Source organism: Pipistrellus kuhlii, unplaced genomic scaffold (assembly GCF_014108245.1).
Source record: "Pipistrellus kuhlii isolate mPipKuh1 unplaced genomic scaffold, mPipKuh1.p scaffold_m20_p_12, whole genome shotgun sequence".
Lineage (NCBI taxonomy): Eukaryota > Metazoa > Chordata > Mammalia > Chiroptera > Vespertilionidae > Pipistrellus > Pipistrellus kuhlii.
Genome location: NW_023425427.1, coordinates 5,606,726 through 5,628,919, shown reverse-complemented (window position 1 = coordinate 5,628,919; position 22,194 = coordinate 5,606,726). Strand labels below are relative to the sequence as shown.

Below are 22,194 nucleotides of genomic sequence, written 5' to 3'. Positions count from 1 at the left end.
GTGAGTCTCGGTACCAGCACTTAACTAAGATGTGACTTTGGATGGGTCAAACCCTCTGATGATCTTAGTCTCATCGGTAACGTGTAGATGATACCGTTTGTGGAGCAAATGTGATAAGGGCCGCAGACGTGCTTTGTAAATAGAGAAGGGCTACTGAGGTGACAATTGTCTCGCCACGGGACAGCACCGAGTAAGGGTGAAAAGTTGAGGCTTTGGAATTTAAGCTCCATTCATGACGAGCCACGTGACCCTGGTAAAGTTTTCTTTTTTTTTTTTTTCCTCTGAGCTTCCGTTTCTTCACCGTGGGAATAATGATATCCATACCCGTGGTATTGTTCTGGAAACTACTATTCCTGCTAGGTGATGGGCCACTAAATAGCGGCTACAATTTGGTAAACGACCCCCCACACACATCCGATGCTCGAAGTTCCTCGCTGATGACACGTGTTCCGCCCCTAACCTGTGACACACGCTCTGATGCTACCAGTCCCGCCCCCCGCGGTAAGGTCAAACAGCCGAACTCCATGGGACTCATCGGGGTACCACGATCAGCCCCCCCCCCCCCAAGGACCCCAAGAAGTCCTGGAGTAGAGATCTCTGGTACGGGGAGCCCGCGCGCGCCTGCAGGCCGCGCCGAGACCACTCACCAGCGATCACCCAGGCTATTGGGAAAACACTCTCACGACCTCGCGACAGCGGCGGCGCCGGCGTCGTGACGTCACGGGGCGGGGCGGCGGGCGGCGCAGGCGTAGTGCGTCACCCGCGGCCTGGCGGCAGGTATCGTTGAGACGGAGGTGTCCGGAGCGTGGCGGCTCGCGGGCTGGGGACCTGCTCTTAGGGGGCATGAGCCGAGGGGAAGACGCCGAGGCCAAGAGGTGAGTCCGGGCCCCTGCACCACAGCCCCGGCCCCGGCGGGCCTCCCCGGGGAGGCTGCCGGAGAGGACGCTCCTCAGGCCCCGCCCCGGATTGTCCCGCCGCCGGCCCGGAAATAACAATCCGAGTGCTGACCCGTCGCCGGTGGGAATTCGTGGCCTGCATCGGGAAGCCGGGGTTCCACCTTGGACTCCGCCGTTAACAGCCCTTGTAGGAACGGGTGCCTTTGCTTCTCGGGACTTCATTTGCCCCAAGTGGACCATTGCCGGCTTTCGGAGCTGTTGCGGCTCAGCTGGGAGGATAGGTGAAAAAGCGATCTTGTCAACTCTGTTAGCAATCTATAAGTGTTGTCGCTATTGCAGAGTCAAAGGATTTTGAAAGTCTCGTGCATCTTGATTTCTCATTACACTTTATCGTTTCTCAAAAAAACGATGTGCTGAGCTGTCACAGATACTGTCTTATGTTAACCTCATCTAGGACCCATGAGATAGGGATAATTGTGCCCATTCTTGGAAGAAAGAAGATTCTGAGGCTGCGAATAGAAAAGTGGCTTGCTTTATGCATTCATTTATTCATTCAGTAAATATTGAGCATTGGCCACGAGCCGCTGGGGATAGAACCATGATCAAAATAGGCAAGGCCCTGTCCTCTAGGGGCTTCCATTCTAGTGAGGGACACGGGAGATAAAACAGTAAGTCACAGAAAATGAATTAGTATTGTGTGGAAAGAAAAAGGCGGCTGTGATAGAGACTAACAAGGACTCCCTCTATTAGGAAAAGCTTTTCTGAGGAGAGGACACTTAAGGGGGAGAAGGGACCATGACTTACTAAAGTCATACAGTACTTGGGTGCAAAAACCAGGATTGGAAGGCAGATTTTTGGGGGCCCATTTCCTGTGCTCTTCCCACTAAAGATGGTACCCTTCTGTGAGACTAAGTAGCTATTGGTATCACTTCTGTTTTTAGACATGAGAAAATCAGAAGTTCCATCTCAAATATCATCTCTTTGAGAAGCCTTTACACTAGTTCTAAAGTAATCCAACCCCAGTATTCTTTTTTCAGTCCTGCTAGGTGTGAAATTAAATGAATGAATGAATGAAATCAACAGGAGCTACGGGTTATTCATTTCTTTATTATCTGCACATAGCCCGGGGTTGAGCAGTTAGTGGTTGCTTGTCGCACATTGCCAAACAGATTTGAACATAGGAGTGGGAAAGGCAGAAGAATATCCTTTTGTGGAAATAGATAAACACGGTCAACAAACAATTGTCTAGTGGCTACTGTGTGCTAGATGTTATAGGCCGTGCTGAGATGGTAAAGAGGTAATGGCAATATTGTTATTTTTTTAAAATATATTTTATTGATTTTGTATAGAGAGGAAGGGAGAGAGATAGAGAGTTAGAGTCATCGATCAGCTGCCTCTTGCATACCCCCTACTGGGGATATGCCCGCAACCAAGGTACATGCCCTTGACCGGAATCGAACCCGGGACCCTTCAGTCCCCAAGCCGACGCTCTATCCATTGAGCCAAACTGGTCTCGGCCAGCAATATTGTTATTAAACAGTTCCTGCCACATCAACCGAGGCACTTCTGGTTATATAGGACACTGAAGTCCGCACAGCCTGCCGTTTCCCCAGCCCTTTTATCTCTCTTCACTGCATTATACGGTATTTTCATGAATGTTGTGTTTTATATCTCATCTTTATCCTCACAACAGCCGTAAGGAATAAGCAGGGCAAGGTTTATTGTGAAGAGATGAGGAATCTGAAACGTAAGGAGAAGTGACTTCCAGACATTTGAAACCTAGTCTTCTGACACCAGATTTTTGCTCTATACACTACTGTCTCCATCATAATCCTCATTTTTCCTTTTTTGTCTATGAGATGAGACATTTCAGGAACTAAAACTAGCAATAACTTAAGCTAACATTAATTGAAAGCTTGTTAGGTGCTTTAAGTATATTAACTCAGTAAGTCTGTACAACTCTTATGATGTATTATTCCCATTTTACAAATGGGGAAACTGAGGCACATGGTGGTTAAATAATTTGCCTAAGGTTACAAAACCAGTAAATGATAGAAATGGACTACCTAAGGAGGAAGTTACTTTCTTCTTCCCAGCCTCTGAAAATATTAAACAGGATAATAGCTAATATTTATTATTTACTGTTGTCAGATGTAGCATTTAATGATTTTATTCATGCACTGCCTTTAATCTTCACAATGGCTCTATAAGATAAGAACTGTTCTTTTCATTTATATGAAGAAATGAAGGCCTATAATGTTTAGGTAATTTATTAAGTCATATAACCTGCTTGCAAACTCAGTTCTAACTCCAAAATCTATGGCCTTTAATTTCCTGTATTGCCTCTTTCACGGGGAAGAGGTATACTTTTGCTCTGCCTTACCCATCTTCTTCATTGTCATTAAAACTTTCTGTCTCGTGGTGTCCAAGGCTTGCGTTGGGTTATAATTGTTAAACTGGAGTGTCGTGTAGTAAGAGAGGCTTTGGCCTCCTGCCCAGTCAGCCTCTGGCTTCAGAAGAGGAAAACTTGAGTTTCTACACACAGAACCACACCCCTTTCCCTTTAAATGGAAGCTTTTACTTTCTGGCTGCCAGAGGCGCTGTCCCAAGGGAACTGGTGCTGGGGCCCTGGTTGTGGAAGAACGAGGCCTTTGAAGGACTGCCCAGGGCATTCCCTCCTTGAATAAATGTTTGTGGAACTAAATTTGAAGTCTCATGTTCACACAGTGTTGCTTTTCTCCTGCCTGAATGTTCACGTTTCCTTTAGTATTTAATAGAGATTGATGGAAGCAGAAACCAAAACTCTTCCCCTGGAGAACGCATCCATCCTGTCAGAGGGTTCCCTACAGGAAGGGCACCGGCTATGGATTGGCAACCTGGACCCCAAAATCACAGAGTAAGTCAACGTCATTTTGATTCGTTGCCTAGAAACTGGGATGTCTGTAGTGGTGTTCAGAAGAATTTTTAAGGGATATAGGATATATTTTGGCCCTTTTACTTATGTTTCAGTTGTTTTTAAAGGAAATGTGATGTTATTATTAACCTGTTATTTTGGTATTTTTCTTACGTTTGGACTCTTCTACTGCAAAAACATAGACTTGAATAGCCATTAAACTATATTCTTTTTTCTACTTGCCAGAGATCAATTTTTTGAATCCTTGTACTCAGTGATCAGGAAATTATTTTCTAGAATCAGTTTTGGGCATGATTCCCTCAAAATGAAGGAACAAGAAATCTCAGTATATTCATAGGCAGGTAGAGGGGCAGCACTTGACTCTAATTCATGTTAAGCAGCCATGGGAGGTCAGAGCTGGAAGGGATCTTAGAGACCACCTCAGTCCCTTTGGTTTTCACTCATTCATTAAAGGATTTGAGCGCCTTCTATGTGCCAACTGCCCTATGCTAAGCAATTTTCAAACTCTTAAAATCTGAGGAACCTTGTCTTAAAGTAATGAGAACATATATATAAAGTAAAAGCTCAGAGCTGCTCTGATTAAAGGGGTGGGGAGGGGGAAGGCGCACTCAAAGCAATCACTTACAGGACTCCATGAAGACCATTTGAAAATCTCTGATACGTCCAGCTCTCAACCTTCAGTAGAGGCCCCAAGAGATGGAAGTGTCCTGCCCACCACAGTCACAAAAGTAATTGAATTGTCCTGACTCCCCACTCTTTCCATTGAGGACATTGCAGTGGAAAGGAATTTCTTAGCAAAGAGAATGGAGATGTTTTTCTTTATCCCAGTTGTTCAGGATGGTGGTTGGTAGCAGGAGAGTAAAGGGTGAGTGATTTGAGCCAGATGGGGTCAGTGCTTAATTAAAGTAAGCTGGAAGATATCTTCAGTCCTAGTAGTTACTCCCTTTGTAATAGTGTTAAAGGGAAGGGGAGAAGAGACAGCGGAACCTTCAGAGTCTGGGATGAGAGGAGGTACATTTAAGAGTTGATTAAGAGACAGGAAAAGAGCCCTAGCTGGTTTGGCTCAGTGGATAGAGCGTTGGCCTGCGGACTAAAGGTTCCCTGTTCGATTCCGGTCAAGGGCATGTACCTTGGTTGTGGGCACATCCCAGTAGGGGGTGAGCAGGAGGCAGCTGATTGATGTTTCTCTCTCATCGATGTTTCTAACTCTCTAGCTTTCTCCCTTCCTCTCTGTAAGAAAATCAATAAAATATATATTTTTTTTAAAAGAGAGACAGGAAAAGGGATGTAAACTAACATATCATGACAGAAAGTTTAGTTCCTTAAACCTGCTCAAGCTCAAATCAGCTAAATATAGATACTATTCAGTCTCTCTGGAAATTATTATGGTATTTAAGGTTGTGTTGCCCCCATATTATGTGACCTTGGTCATGGGGGCCCTGAAATATAGACTGTGCATTGATTTTGCTCTCTTTATGGCTCATGGCTTTGAGGATGAATGTGTGAATCTGCCCAACCTCTCAGTTCATGTGTGCTGATCAGAAAAACTGTTTCCATCATCTAAAACCCAAGCTTGTGAGGGGGTACTCCCAAGAATGGTTTCTGTTCCTGCTTGTCTGAATGGAAATCTGGAGGGTGGAAAACTTCATTGTTTTGGCTGCAATTCTCTGTAATGAGACCCTTGTTCTAAGTGTGTCCTGCTGCTTGTCAGGAAGGAATTAACAGCACTGAATTAGAACTTTCCTTCTAGTGTTTCTGCTCTTTTTACATCAGGCCAAAGGTGGGTGGCAAGTCCTAACCTGCAGGTTGGGGCCTTACGAGTTCTACCTGTGGCTTCCCACTTCTGTATCACCAGAGATATTTTCACTCTTCTTCCTCAATGGACGTCTCATTGTAAAGCATTTTCTCTACTAAGCCCATTTATTAAATAATAATAATTTTTTTAAAGACATAGCTACCAATCATAGCCTATGATTAACATGAAATACTTAATATTACCTCATTTGATTTACTTAATTATAACAAAGAAAACTAACATTTTAGTATGTAGGTCTTATCTTGTAGAAATATGTGATTTCCTTCAAAGTGTTTGAAACAAAGAAACTTCTGGATCCTGTTCCTCTCAATGTAAGTAATAGCCTAACTAGTTATTAAAGTATAGTCATTCCCAAACATTGAAAGAATTACATGATAAAACTTGTGTAACCTGTGGTGCCAGGCTTAGGCTTCAATCTCAGAGGGTATTGCTTGAATTCAAATCTCTAAACTTCTAATGATTTTCCAGAAGTTTGCAGAGCACCCTCCGGTTTTCATAATGAGACTGACACCCCACCAACAGATTGGTACTAGTTCTTGCCTGTTCTCTATTCAATAAAACCATTCTTATCTCTCTTTCCTCTGCATACTCATTCTCTTTACCATCTGCCCTCCTGATCTCTTTTATAAACTGATCTGAATACTCTTCCTATAGAAATGCTTTTTTACCTCTTTTTTTTTTTTATATGTATTTTATTGATTTTTTTACAGAGAGGAAGGGAGAGAGATAGAGAGCTAGAAACATCGATGCGAGAGAAACATCGACCAGCTGCCTCTTGCGCACCCCCTACCGGGGATGTGCCCGCAACCAATGTACATGCCCTTGACCAGAATCGAACCTGGGACCTTTCAGTCCACAGACCGACGCTCTACCACTGACCAAACCGGCTTTGGCAGAAATGCTTTTTTTTTTACCTCTTATTAGAAGACAAATTATAGTATTTTACTGTCATGAATAGTTACAGAAGTATGTAAACCAGCTACAGTTAAAAACTTTACTGCATGCTCTGACCGGTTTGGCTCAGTGGATAGAGCATCGGCCTGCGGACTGAATGGTCCCAGGTTCGATTCCAATCAAGGGCATGTACCTTGGTTGCATGCACATCCCCAGTGGGAGTGTGCAAGAGGCAGCTGACCAATGTTTCTTACTCTATCCCTCTCCCTTCCTCTCTGTAAAAAATCAATACTATATATATATATATATATATATATATATATATTTTTTTTTTTTTTTTTTTAAGAAACTTTACCACACAATTTTTCATAGTAATCCTATGTGCATGTGCTTGTTAGTTATTAATTGGAGTTGTGCTCAAGTTAAACTAGGTTACTCATTGGTCTACTCTCAACAGTATATGCATTGTTAACGAACTGTCCAGCACTCTAATATTCTGCTTCTTGTTATTTGTGTTCATTTTGTGGTTGCAAAACTGCCCATTTTAGGGCTATGCTAGAGGTCAGGAATATCCAATGACAAAACAGATCTTAGGGATTTGGATTTAGAGGAATAATGACATCTCTTATTTATGGAGGTAGCAAATTCTAAACTCATGTTCTTTCTACTATATTCTGATTCCTTTCAATTACATTATACTTAAATATTTCTTACCTATAAAGAGAATATTCAACAAAATGATCTGAATGTTTCTTCTAGCTCTAATATTGCATTAGTTTCTCTTATTTAAGGGTGTGACAACCTTGTGGAGCCAATGGACAGATAATATTTTTCCTCTTTTATAGGAGGAGTTAAGTGAGTTGACTCAGTTTCCCACAGCCTGATTTAGTGCTCTTTGCACAAGTAGATAATAGTCCACATAATTGAATAGTTATAACCTAAAGTATCCTAGTCTAAATTTTAAAATGTAAGGACTTCTTTTAAATTATGGGACCCAACCTAACTATAAAATTAAAACAATGCCTCTAAATATCATTAAAAGGGTAGGAGGGGAGGAAGGACATAGTAATACTTTCAACAACAAAGATTTTAAAAATATATTTTCAACCTTCAACAGAAAAACTGAAAAGTTCATGTCCTTATATATTGTCTATTTTCCACACTGGTTTCCTCTGATGGGTTAATGCTGCTTTTTCAAATATTAAACGTGCTGCATAGAAGGCAAAATTAATAGCCATAGCATTATGCATAAGAAATATGAACAGGAATTAAGACAGGAGAAATTCTCTAAGAAGGAGCATTCTGAATGAATGGTGAATCATAAATAAAGGTAGGAATAAGAAATATGGCTGTGTGAGCAGAGTATCAGGAAGACTTTTTTTTTTCTTATTTAAAAAAAAATGTTTTAATTGATTTCAGAGAGAGGAATGGAGAGGGGGGGAGAGATGGGAATACAAATGATGAGAGAGAATCAGTTGACTGCCTCCTACATGCCCCCTACTGGGGATAGAGCCAGCAACCCAGGCATCAAACAGGACCTCCTGGTTCATAGGTCAATGCTTAACCACTGAGCCATTCTGGCTGGGCTCAGGAAGACCTTTTTGACTAAATGAGAGGTTGAATGCTAAATGATAATATTTGGAGAAATACTATCAAATTAAGATAGTCTTAAAAGTTATTCAAACCTGATTGGATTTCATGTAGAAGAGATGCATTGTGGGTGTTTAGCAAGAGACTGATATCGTGAAAATTATCTATAATAGTAAAATCATAATATGTTAATTAGACTGGATGTCCTTCCGGATGGCCTTCCATCCTTCCAGATGAAGCCAGGGCTGTGAGGGAAGCCCACGTCCTGCGTGCCATTCAGCAGCCGGAGGGAAGTCTGAGGCTTGGGTGCCAGAGGGAAGCCGGTGCCAGCAGCCAGGGGAAGGAAGGCCTACTCTTGCACAAATTTTGTGTATTGGACCTCTAGTGTTTTAATGGGAAAATTAGACAGTAGGAAGGATGAATTGGAGGAGCAAGACTAACGATGAAGTTTAGCTACAGATCTGCCATTAATATCCCCTAGATAGAGACAGTGAACTTGGAGGCCAGTGGTGAATCTGATGAAGAAGTAATTGAAGAGGAGTGGAGAGTTAAAGATGGTCCTAATGTTTCTTGCCTGAGAAATGTAAAAGAATCTTGTCCACACTGACCACTGGGATAGCTGGAAAGGGGCAAAAGTTTGTGGAGGGGAAGAGGTCAGTTTGGGGTAGATTAAGTAAACTTGAAAGCAGTAGAGAGTCACCCAGGTGGAAATGTCCTCATACAGACTTTCACAGATAAACTAGGATGCAAGGAAAAATTAATGCATTATGAAACAGTCTTTTCTGTTTGCTTAAATTTAAAACACAGTAAGACCAGTCTGTTAAATACAGAGCAGAGAACATGAAGACCTACCACATAACAATTTCTATAAGTTTAGAAAGAAATTTTTCTTTGAAACAATTGTGTGCTAAATATCATTTTAAATGTCATTTTGTTGCTTCCCATTGCCTTCAGCATCAAATTAAAATTCCCTCACTAAGCACACAACATGCTTCATAACCTGTCCCTTCCTGCCTTCCAGCATCTCATCTCCTAGTGCCTCCCCAACTCTTTGAATCGATCAGACTTTTTGTCACCTATGTATCTGTGTACTTAGCATTCACTGACCACTACTTTCCCTGCACAATTGGTCCTCTTCATCTTTATGCTTACCCATATGTGCAAGCATGACATGTAATTGATTACATATCTCCCTCTTCTAACCAGAATGTGAAGTCCTAGCAGTCAGAGATCTAGTTGTATTCATCTGGATAGTCCAAGTGCCTAGTACAGTTTTTGACACATAGTTGTTGCCTGCTTTAACATTTGTACAGATTAATCACTTATTTGCCATTTAAAGACCCATTACAAAAAACAACCACACACTGATTTAAGTTGCTGGTATAGTAATTCTCCAGCTCCAGAAATCTGCAGGGCCCACATTTCCTGCCCCGGCGAAGCAAGGCTCCGGTGAGGAGTGAGGTCTCCCATTCTTCAGCAGCAGATGAAAGTGCTTGCAGATGTGAAAGCAAGAGTCTTCAGGCTTTTTTCACTATCAGAGCTTGCAGTCCCCATCTCCAGGAAGCAAAATAGTAAACATTTCATTCCTTTTGTTTCGTTGTTCTGATAATTTCAAGAAATTATCAAACAAGAAAAGAAATCCTGAAGAAGCTGAAAGACACAGACCTAAGCAGATGTTCCTGGAATCTTAAGGTCGGGCTTCTCAGGCAAAACGTATTTGTTAGCTTTTCAAAGAATAATCTGCCGGCTTTTTTTTTTTTTTTTTTTTTTTTTTTTTTTTTTTTTTTGTCCTGAGTAAATTAAAATTCATTTCCTAGGAAATGCCGATCATCTTACCTTCCTGCTATTAAGCAGAATAGAGCTAATGAAAAGATGACCAGCCCACAGAATCCTTTAGATTTTTTTTTTTTTTTTAAACACAAACGGGTTTGACCCACCATTCATAGCAACTGGTGCAGTGTTATGGTTTGAATGGGTATAGTAAGTGGAAAATGCAGCTGTGAATTAAAGACATTGAGGGAGATTCTTCTAGCCTATCTGTCTGCATTTCAGAGACTCACTCTTGCTGTTCAAAAAATCAAGTAAACCAGAAATCTGCACTTGAGGTGTCTCCCTTCCCCCTGATGAATCACCTACATTCTTACTCACAGTTGAGGTCTCCTGGTCTCAAAGTTTTTAAATGACAGGGTTGTTTTTTTCTTTCAAAAAAGGTCTAAAGACCAGATGAATATCCACAGAATACCTTGGGATCCTTGCATCCTGTCCCAGTAAAAGACCTGTACTGTGTCTTCCTTTCTCCACTTTGTCAGGCACCTGATCCAGGATAATGGGCTTGCTTGTCAATGTGTGTTAGTGTCAAATTTAGTAGAGCTTATGATCCAGTTCCTATCTTTCTGCTTCCCAGAGGAGATTCTTAGTCAAGAATAAAATCTTGATGAGTTTCTCCTAGAAAACAATGTGAATATAAATGTGGCTGTAAGGACAGCTTTACTGACTCCCTGTGGGGTAGAATTCCCAGTAATAACAGATTTAGCATGTGGGCTGATACCTTTTTAGTATCACAGGGACAGCATTGTTTAGAGAAAGCCTTGACTCCATTTGAATAGTGCGGAGGATGCCAGGAGGAAGGCCAAAGGAAAAGGAAACGGGAGAGCTGTTGGTTTGTCTCACCCTTGCATCAGATGACAGGAAGTCGGAATTGAGATTGGCCACAGCAACCTGTTAAGGCCACATCTGTTTGAATAACTTAAAAAGCTCTATAGAAACGGAGTAAGTTTTAGAGAAAGGAATCCAAGAAGAGGGTGAAGGGCAGAGTGGCAAGCAAAAGCTTGGAACAGATTTTTTCCCTGGCTAGCTATATGCTTTATTCAACCATGTTCCAGAGTCTAAACTGTGTTAAGAAACAGGCTTGTTAGTTACCCACAGCTGGATGGAACTGGCCAGGTTCCCCTGTCCTATGTGAGATCAGCCTGAGTCACATTGTGGTTCCACATTGTCCTGGCGTTCAGTCACATCAGAGATTGAAACTCAAGCACTTAATAATGGAAGTGCCACTAGCTGTAGCTTGGTTTAGGACAGTTTCTCACAAGCGCAGTGTGGGGTTAATGACTGTAATCTAATAGGGAAATCTTTCTGGATTACTTGTTTGTGTGATTGTGTATGTGTTTGTTACTTTATTTTTTTACTTTTGGGGTGTGAATATGTGTTTTGGAGTGTGAGTGTGTGTTTCTGATGGAGTTGTAGTTATTCACAAATATTATTTCATTGCCAAGAAGTTAAAAATAAATAAATCGACACTATTTTTGAGCTTTTCTCCAAAAGAAAACAAATGGTGCTTGTGGGCCAGACAGCTGTTTGTTAGGTGTGGTTTTTGTTTGGTAGTTTTGTGCTGGACAGACGCATAGCCATGACAATTCTCGTTCCCATTCCAAATAGAGGCAAACAATTCTGTTTGCCAAATAGACTAACAGAGCAGTTTGGAGGAAGGCAGGGGGCGGGGCCGTGAGATGTTATCCCTGGAGTAAATTATCTCCTGCTTTTATCTCATATTCAGACTCATTGGCCAACAGATTCCCTGAGCGTAATCATGGACTGTGCTTTCTCCACAGATACCACCTCCTGAAGCTCCTCCAGAAGTTTGGCACAGTAAAGCAGTTTGACTTCCTTTTCCATAAGTCAGGTGCTTTGGAGGGACAGCCCAGAGGGTACTGTTTTGTTAACTTTGAAACTAAGCAGGTAATTGTACTGCTTCCCCTTTCACGGTACTTAGACTCTCCCATAAGTATCTGTGCATGTCTCCTGACTACTAGAATAGCAGTTCCTTGCGGGCAGGAGCCAAGTCTGATTCATGCCTGTGTGCCTTGCCCCGAGTCTTAAAGGAGGTCCTTGGTAAACAAGAATTAGTGAATAGCTTCCAAAATTTACCCTCCCTAGGCTTTTGGACAAAGGTGGCTGACCTACTTTTCTGACCAAATGCTTTGGGATGCCCTCACGAAGCAAATGGACATCCTCTTTCCTCCTCTGCTTTGTCTTTTCCTTTAGTGGCTGACCAACAAAGCCTCTTTCTCTTCCAGTAGTTTTTGCCCTGTGGTACAAAAGCTCTCCCTGTCTGTGGTGAGCTACCCACAAACTCTTTTTTCTTTTAATTTCTCAAAAATTTACCCTTCTTCTCAATGTCTCCAAATAAATACATACAAATTTGAATATATATAAAGGAAGAAAACATCCAGCCTCAATCATGATATATATATGTATCTTGTATTAAAAATTTTGTCCTTGGGATGGATATGCATTGATAAAGAACTTGAATTTGAATGTTATTAAATATAGAGACATTGCTCAGTACTCTCTGTAGCTCTATTAGTTTTATGTGAGAACATTGTCTAGTTATTGTTTTATTAATAATTGTATTCGCATGTTTTTTCTCATTTATTAAAAGTAAAGCATGTTTATTATAGATGAAAATATAGGTAAGTGGCTTAATTTATCAGCCCGATATCCAGAAATAATCAGTTAATTTTTACTTATGTTTCGTTTAGTTTTTTCTTCTTTCTTCACATTCTCACAAACAAAACAACAACCCTGGAAGACTTTATACATACTCATATGTATGGCTTATAATACATGAATAGGATCATATGATCCTGTTTGTCACTCAAAGCATACTAAATTTTTTTTCCTGTCACCTAATACACATCAAGAAAACATTCTGTATCATAGTATTGTGGTTTCACTGGTATAGATATAAATATGTAAAAATTCATTGATCTGTATCTTTAATATTTATACATTTTATTACATGTAGCAGACCTCAGTTTAAAAGCTAATCAACAGGATGTTTGATGACCGCATAATATTTCATTATAAGAACATATGGTATTTGATTAACTGTTAGCTATTTAGGTTCTCCCTAGTGATTCACAAGTGTAAACAGTGCAGTTGTGAATATATTTGCAACTCTAACCATGCATATTTACTACACTCAGGAAAATGGAGTGGCATCAACAAAGGCCATGCATATTTTTCATAATACAACTGCCAGATTATTGTCAAGAAGCAATGTGCCAGTATGTGCTGAGATGTCATTGCCCCGCCCTGTACTGGGGTTTTGTTTTGTTTTTTACAGCTGTGATAGGCAATTAGTGATACATTGCTGCTCTAATTGTTCAGGTTTTGGAGAAACTGAAAGAATGCCTGATATGGTTAGCATTTTTAAATACTTTATTTTTCCTCAATGATAGAGCGTAATGACAATTCTTACAGACCACTAAAATCTGTGATCTTTCTGGACTAGAAAGCCTAACTTCTATTCTGGCTCTTTCATTTATTAACTTTGGACAAATTTCTTAACCTCTTTGGCCTCAGTTTTCATCTAAAAATGGGTATTAAAAACCTACACCCTTCTTACCTCTAGTTGAGAGACTAGATGAAGGTGCATAAGAAAACATAGTTGACATTTAACAATAATGTTGGCTGCACGAACTTTGAAACAAGATATAGAGATGGGGAGTTATTTCTTGAAACATTTGTCACTGCTGGCATTTATTAGTGTTGATGCAACAAGTAATAGAGAGTGCCATGTAAATTCTAATTGAATAAATGAAACTTAAAAGGAGAATAAAATCTCTCTCTTATCCATCCCTTTAACTTTACATGCCATAGTGAGGCAAGGAAGCCAGTAACTAATATCTGACACATAGTGAGTACTCAATAAGTATTTGTTGAATGTCATACTGGTAAGCTCCAGAGGAATAAAGCAACCACCAGTAAAATCAGACTAGAGTCCCTGCTGGTCTCACACTGAGGTCGCAAATAGACTATCCCTGTTTCTTTTCTTGTTCCTTTCGGGCTTCTTCACCCCCAGTGAACATGGTTCCTCTTGGCCAAATGCCTTTGGTTACACACACAGCAGAGAAGGCTCAGCAGGATGGAAAAGTACAGCCAGGCTTCCTGGGAATGTCCTAGAGTGCCTGTTATCCAGCTTCAGGAATTCCTTTCAGCCTGGTTGCTCCTGTATCCGATAGGGAAAAGGTCAGGGGACTTCTGGCTTGGAAAGCCAGGTGCATAGATTGGCTCACAGATACCTTGCTCACAGTCTCTTTGACTTCTGTTTTTTCCAGCTTAGTTTTCTTCACTCCCATGTCCTTTGAGGCCATTACTATTTCTCACTTTGGATCAGGGAGTATGAGCCCTAATCCAGGATACAGTTCCTGGGTTCCTGGGGGGAGTACTAGTTCTTGACACAGTAAGTGCCACCCTGACTAACAGAAGTAGGTAGGAAGGTATCACCCAATAAGAACAGTACTATTAGCTTATGTTGATTGAGTGATGTTGGTTGAGTGCTTTCCACACACTCCATGCTTTCCATGTACACTTTTACTCCTTACAGCAACCATCGAGTAGCAAATATTCTCCATATTTTACAGTGAAAAAGCTAATATTCAGAGAGATGACTTATAAGTGACCTGCCAAACACTAAACTGCCAGTAAGTGACAGAGGCAGGATTTGACTAAAAAACTCATACCCTTCTTATTATTTTGCTTTTTTTCTCTGTAAAATTTTTGCCAATTGTTTACCAAAAGTGATATGGTTAAAAATTCAGCCATCAAAGCTAATGAGGCCCTTGTGAATACATATAGCTAGTCGGGCATTTGATTTGTTGACTAATTGTAGGCCCTTTCCTGGACAGGAAGCAGAACAAGCCATCCAGTGTCTCAATGGCAAGCTGGCTCTGTCTAAGAAGCTGGTGGTGCGATGGGCCCATGCTCAAGTCAAGGTAAGTCTGAGATGCTAGAAAGGCAGCTTCAGCTTATCCTAATGAGCCTTCCGAAAGACAGTTGTCCACTTATCCATTTGCATCCCAGTCTCTTCACATCTGGAACAGCCATACTTTGGTCTCCTACTTGTATTTACCATGTGTGTTGCCAGATTTTTCTTTTGAGAAGCATCTCAAGAGGGATTAAGTTCCTTCATTGTTTCTCTCCACATACCCACAGATTCTGTTTTTGATTGATTTTTCCATGTGGCTGATGTGTATACTCAGACCTCTATCATTTTTTTTGGTGGGGTGGTTCTTTGGAAGAAAAAAATGTATTTATTTTTTAAATTAGTTGCTTTAGGCATTATTAGACTCTCCCCAGCCTCTCGAGTCTGTGAAGAGTTTGAATATGTTTATTCTAAATGCTAGAGAAGTGGGTAGTTTGCATGAGTGCTTAAAACACTGGCATCTCATTGCACCAGATAGTTCTAGAGTTATTTTTGGTAGTTTGCAGTGTCTGTATTGTCTTCAAGGCCTGAGAAGTGGCACACTGCCTTATTCGTCTTGTAGGAGGACTCTTGGGAGAGCACACTGGAAAAGCTATGACCATTTCAAAAAATGAATGGCTTTCTGTCCTGGCCAGCGGAGAGGTGATGAAGTACAGGAACTGGAGTGGATTCCCTTCCTTCTGCAATGGGGACGGCAGACCTGCAAAAAGATTTGTGGCCGTTAAAACTGGAGCTTCAGTCTTTAGCTATATGAACATGGGTTTTTGATCAGAGACTCCACCCAACAGGCTTTCTGGAAGAGTCAGAAATTAAACATTTGAGCTCAGTGTCCAAGCTGGAAAACAGCTCAGATACTTTGGACCCTGCATTTCAGATGGTCAGCCACAGAGTCTTTTCAGCTTCCAGGGCTCACTACCTGCAAAATAGAAATGAGGAAAATTACCAAAGGCCTTTTTACTCAAAAGAAAATGAAATCTCATTTGCTAGACTGGCTGTCATTTTCTCATTCTGCATCTTACTGAAAAGACATGCAAGAGAAATCTTTCTTCATTCCTTCTTTCATTTGAGACTCTGCCTCGTACTTCCCTTCTCCTACAGGTCTTTTGACCAGAGGATTCTGATTGCTCTGTCATATTATTTTTACTTTTTACAAGAAGTATATAATTATATCAAATTAGACTGCTCTTTTCCTGGAGAATGTTTTTTGTATCAGTGGCTGAAAGCCACTACTATTTTTCTTCTCCACTCAGGCCTGTTAAGAGTTGAATGTTATGCTTGGTACTTGGCAGGAATCTAGCAAAATTTTAAAGTGTTTTGGATGAAGTAAAATAAATATGGTAAGAGGTGATATGTGACCATTAAAATAAGAACGTAAGGACAATCCTGCCATATACCTGTGCCACCGGTGAATTTGAAACTAGGAATTCTTTCCCTACCAGATAAGGAGAACTGATGACTGATGGGAGGCTTCTTCTAAACTTCTTTTTCTAAATATATAGCTTTAAGCCAAAATTGTGTGGAGTTTGGCATTCTAAATGTAAAGCTGTCCTAAAATTGTCTAGAAATGTGATGATGATATTCTGGTGGGGTTGAAGTATATGGACCCATGCTCTGCAGTTAAAGGGCTGACATGATTTCTATTTTTCTTACTTCCAGAGATATGATCATAACAAGAATGATAAGATCCTTCCAATCAGCCTTGAGCCATCCTCTAGCACTGAGCCCACTCAGTCTAACCTAAGGTAAGATGGTGTACTGTAGAAAAAGTTATTCAAGAGCTTGAGCCATTTCTTCATCCCAAACCTTCATCCATGCTCTAGTAACTCTTCAGATTCTAAATTTAGAATAGAATCTACTAACATTTGACATATTCAGAGAATGTGTTCAGTTAAACTCCAGAATGTATACATTTCCTCTCTTCCATCCCCCTAAATATAGAATTCATTAAAAAAGGGGGGGGGGGTGTCAGGGGGGCGGGGGCTGGATATACCTACCACATACCAGCCATTGTGCTTGGAACTGGCAATACAGATGTAAATCAGACACAATCTTTACTTTTTTTTTATATATATAATATATTTTATTGATTTTTTTACAGAGAGGAAGGGAGAGATATAGAGAGCTAGAAATGTCGATGAGAGAGAAACATTGACCAGCTACCTCTTGCACACCCCCCACTGGGGATGTGCCCACAACTCGGGTACATGCCCTTGACCGGAATCGAACCTGGGGACCTTTCAGTCCGCAGACCAACGCTCTACCACTGAGCCAAACCGGTTTCGGCACAATCTTTACCTTAAAAATAAGCATTTTAATAAGGCCTGTGTCTCTTTGGCATTTGTCATTACACACTAATTCCTCCCTAACTCTGAGTTCTTTATACAATATTTTACTTTGCAGCACTTTAATTCTGTGTATCATGTCAGCCACTATAACAGTTTTGGTACTAGTGTGTATAAATTGTCAGTTACGTCTTTGGAATTAATCCAAAACGGAAGGAGCTAAGGATTGGGTTGAAGTTAAATGGACAGCTGAGCAGAAGGAGAGTTTTGGGAGTTCTTTTTGGGGGGATGCTTGTTTTTTTGTATTGTAGCCTAGGGAAATATATTATTAATAATAGCAATAGCCAAGATTAATTGAGTTTACTATGAAGCCGGCACTATGTTAAACACTTTACATGCCATATGTCATGTAATTATTCTGGTAAAAGTACTCTTATGCACATTTTACATAAGAGGAAGGTAGAATACGTTGGCCAAAGTCATGCAGGTAGCAAATAGCAGAGTCACATTTAATGCTAGTTTTACTGGACTTCAAAATTCAGTATTTTAGTTACTTCAGAGAAATTCCAGGCTGTAACTGCAGGAATACGCTTCTCAAGCCTGTTTCAGGGGGAGAAAAGAAAATATGTGAAGGAACGTCAGCATTTTATAAGCATTAGAAATCAGTATTCAGCCATAAAGTCAGGAGAGCAATGCCTATTTGGATAGAGAGCCAGAGAGAAAACAGACAGACAAAAAGCCTGTCTTTTGTGTCATCTACACCAAACAAAGCAGATTTGCAAACATCTCATTAAAGTGAAGGTGATCTTGAAATATTTTCAGGAGAAATAAAATTGGTAAATTATTTTTCTGTGTTACTAATACAAGTTTAATATTATTGGTATTTCTTAATTTTGTGCTACTTTATTGTTTTGTACTTCCAGAAATTTTAAAAAGTATCATGACGTCAGTAGGTTCACTAGGAACTTATATCCACGATGCTCTATTCCCACTAAGATTGAGCCTCTTTGATTACAGATGGTTGTCTGTAGAGGTTTTCATAAATGTAACCCTATAGGAAAAGGATTACTCCTTTTTTGCTGGGTGATCTTCATATTACAGTGAACATGTCTTTAGTTCTTTATTTTCATTGTTTTCACTAGAACCTCAGCTTACATCTTTCTATTAACATCTTTACCTAATTAGAGAAGGTTGTTTCTGTGCAATTCATACAGCATCAATGTCCCCCCACTAATAACAGCGGTGCCAGAATGCATCTGGGTAATATAACATTTTTAATTCACATGGCTCATGTGAAGTGTGAGCATGTGCAGCAGTGCATACCTTTAAGGACATCTAAAAGGCATGTGTACATTTCCTTCTACGCTTCTCTCCCTGACTGTGGCCATGAACAGCAGCACGGATGGAATAAAGGGAGCCAGAGTTAAAACACATCCACTGCCTGAGTGCATTCTGGTCGAAGGATCGCCATGACCTTGATCAGAATGGACTTCCTTATAACTTCTGCAATGTCCCCTCCCCTCTTCTCTCTAATATGGGGTTGCTCAGCTCCCAGCCTGGTGGAGGGGAAAGCAAGGACTTTGATAAACAAATTGGGCTTGAATCTCGACTCTGCATTTTGTTAGCTTGTGAATCTGGGCAAACACTATCTTTCTGTATTTGATTCTTTATCTATAAAATGTGGGCACAATGCCTGGCTCATTTTAAGCACTCTGTAAATGATAGCCTTTATAAGTAGACATTTGTCAGTAAAAAGAAATTTCATAGAATTTCCAGGATTGTTTTTTTTGCCATTATTTAGTGATTCCAAAGGTGATTCAAAAGGTGATACAATGTAATAGTTACTAGAATGGGCTTTTGAGTCAAATCTCAACCAATACTACTTACTGGCTATGTCTAACATTGAGTAAATTAACCTTTCTGTGCAAAAAAAGATTATAACTTACCTTACAGTGTTGCTTTCAATTATATATGAATTATTTTTTCAAATTTTAAGTGTACAGTTTAGTAGTGTTTAAATACATTTATATTATTATGCAACCATCACTACCATCCACCTCCATAATTCTTTTCATCTTGTAAAATGGAAACTCTATACCCATTAAACAACCCCTGGCAACCACCATTCTACTTTCTGTCTCTAATTTTTATTCAAATACTTATATAGTATTTGTCTTGTTGTGTCGGCTTATTTCATTTAGCATAAGCCCTCAAGATTCATCCAAGCTGTAGCATATGTCAGAATTTCCTTCCTTTTTAAGGCTGAATAATATTTTAAAATGTGTTATGTATCATATTTTGCTTATCCGTTCATCCATCCATGTACACTTGGGTTACTTTCGCATCCTAACTATTTTGAATAATGCTGTTATAAACATGGGTATTCAAGTATCTCTTCCAGACCCTGCTTTCAATTACAACATGAATTATTTCCTACCAGCTGCCAAGACACAGTGTTTGTACCTCTGGATTAAATGTGGCAATATGCAAAGTACTCCTAACAGTGTTTGGGTTTATAGGAAAAGCTTAACAAGTGGTTCAGATCTCTTTCCTGAAATGAGCGCATTGATTATTCTTTGTGTGTTTGAACGTTCCTATTTGAGTATCTTGTTGCTTCTATGACATGAATGAGAAGTACAAGGAGTATGAAATACACAGTAGTTTCTGAATATATCCAAAGCTATTCTGACCCTCTGCTGTCCTTTTTCCAGTGTCACTGCAAAGATAAAAGCCATTGAAGCAAAGCTGAAAATGATGGCAGAAAATCCCGATGCCGAGTACCCAGCAGCGCCTGTTTATTCCTACTTTAAGCCACCAGATAAAAAAAGGACTACTCCTTATTCTAGAACAGCATGGAAATCTCGAAGATGATGCTTATGAATCACTGTAGCAGCAAAAGCAAATTGGTCTCCACACCTGAAACCCTCTGCCTTTGTACTTTGTAGATGTGACTGGTACTCGCCAGCAGAGCATAATCCCATGTTAGAGTTTGGTAAAATGACATTTTTGGCTGTTCCTATGGATGTTTTTACCCTGAAGTATGTGTGGAATTGAGCATCATCCAGAATAAATAGGATTCTTTCCAAAATTGTGATTTGAACACTGGGATGCTCTAATTGGCTGGTTTGTTTGGATTTGTAACTCCAGAAACACTATATAGTGTGCCAGAGAGAAAGGCAAACAAAAAGTGTTATTATTTAAATCAGGAAACTAAATTTATTATTGTCTGTCTTAAAAAAAACAAAACAAAACATTTTTTTTCTGTGCTCAAGTGTCTTTACAACATAAAAGAGATAGGGAAGTGGAAGATTTTGAATCATGTTCAGAATTATTGTTCTAGAATTTACTATGGAAATCCCTCCAAGTGGACTAAAAAGGAAGTTCTTGGCAAAAGGGAGCTTGTTCTTTGAGCAAATGTTGTGGTAATCTGTTTAAGAATTATGCTTATTGTCTCAAAATCCCAATTAGCAAAATACGCCATATATCTTAAAATTGTTTGCATCAATAAAACTATAAAATTAAATTTAACATTTTGTACCACAACAGAAGTTCTCTTTGGAAACACAACTTTTATTCTATAGTGATCATTGTTTTTTTTAAATCTAAATAAACCTGCTTTCTATAATACCAAATCTGGTTATTAACATGGGGCTTTTAAAATGCACTTATTGCATGAGATTGTTTTTATGGCATGAGAATGTTCTATTTGGAATTGTATCATGATCAATCTAAATAGAAAAAAATTTTTCTTTGAAAACCTAAATGTTTCTATCAATATATTGATCTCTATCAAACATTATTTATTAATAGTTGTCTAGGGGTCTAGTAGAAGAAATTGGATTGCCTGTGTGGGGTGAGATGGGGACATGCAGTGGACACAGTGGAGCAGGCACTACTCTGGCACCAAGGTGGTAATGACCTCATGTTTTATGTGGTTTTTAAAGGCTTGAAAGACTGCATGACTTATAACAATAGGGAGAGAAAAATCATGTGTATTTGGTAGTGTGATTAGGAGTGTAGTGTGTGTTTCTCAGTGGTTTGGTTATCCTGGTGCCAGGTGGACAGACTGTGTCATTGGGCGGCACCGTTGTCTCTTCACCAGGTAAATCATTATTTCACCTTAGGGTGCCATTCTTAGTGATTACAGACTTTTTACCATTGTCATTCCTAGCGAGAGGAAACTCACTATAGGAACTTAGGTCTTTCTGTGAGCATAAGTGAATTTAAGACACTTGAACCAAAACGTCAGCATTGTGGGGTTTCAGAATTCACAGAGCTGGTTCAGAGAAACTCTAATCACCTTTCTCAAGGTAAATCTTTCTAGATATCTTTAGGTATTAAATACTTTCTGCATTCATTAGCTCTGTCTATGATGCACGAAACTCTCCTTCCATTTTGGGGGTAGTGTTCGGAGGTGGGAGAATCCTCTCCCAGTTTTCTGGTGACTTCTTAGAGTATAGAATTCGCTATTTTATCCTTAAGTCCTCAAAGGGTTGTGGTGGTATAGAACTCACTTAATGCAAATAGTCTTCTATTTTTAATAGGAACTTAGAAAATACCTAACTTTGAATTATCTAGAGCTGTTTCCTTTAGAAACCAGAATTATTTATTTGTATTTAAAGCAATGTTTATTATTTGTACCAATTCTTATTCCTCTGTGTGAATAAATGGAAGACAGTGTCTCTGCGGTTGTGTCATCTCTCATCTGTTTTCTGGAATAAAGACTTCAGCTCTCCGTTAGGCTTGTTTTCCCTCAGGACTCAGGGCTAGTGTGCCAGGGAGAGGAAGGGGTTGGGTGGGGGTTGTGTATTTTAAGAGCCTTCTCTGCAGAAGACTGGCTAGAAGCGCCCTCAGAGACAGTTCTCTCCACCTTACACCTGCCTACTTCTGCTGTTAGACATGAGAAAAAAGACTAGCTGATGTCCCTGCAAATGCATTTAAAAAGAAATTTATTGGAAGTCCCCTGAAAGTATCACACTGTGACTAATCCCTTTTTCAAAGCAGAGTTTCAAAAGAAGAAATGTGTGTGTCATAAA

At 39.9% G+C, this 22,194-nt stretch overlaps 2 protein-coding genes across 6 annotated transcripts in view; one reads left to right on the top strand and one right to left on the bottom strand.

The window, feature by feature from the left end:
* Positions 1–778, bottom strand: part of MRRF (mitochondrial ribosome recycling factor) — a 39,736-nt gene extending 38,958 nt beyond the window's left edge. For 2 of the 3 annotated variants that reach the window (XM_036432904.2, XM_045579887.1), the window contains exon 1: positions 648–778. The gene's annotated coding sequence lies outside the window, so the exon portion shown is untranslated. The remainder of the gene's footprint in view (positions 1–647) is intronic. The other variant, XM_036432907.1, reaches the window with a different exon arrangement.
* RBM18 (RNA binding motif protein 18) lies at positions 740–21,838 on the top strand. Of its 3 annotated transcripts, XM_036432910.2 has the most exons (6): positions 740–875; positions 3,664–3,792; positions 11,719–11,845; positions 14,800–14,886; positions 16,533–16,618; positions 19,870–21,838. In XM_036432910.2, the coding sequence occupies exons 2-6, from the start codon at positions 3,680–3,682 to the stop codon at positions 20,027–20,029; spliced, it is 573 nt and encodes a 190-aa protein (XP_036288803.1). In that variant the 5' UTR covers positions 740–875; positions 3,664–3,679; the 3' UTR covers positions 20,030–21,838. The 3 variants fall into 3 exon arrangements, with proteins under 3 accessions (XP_036288803.1, XP_036288804.1, XP_036288802.1); XM_036432911.2 differs by lacking the exon at positions 14,800–14,886; XM_036432909.2 differs by lacking the exons at positions 3,664–3,792; positions 19,870–21,838 and having other exon boundaries at positions 755–875; positions 15,751–16,543.
* The last annotated feature ends 356 nt before the right edge of the window (positions 21,839–22,194 follow it).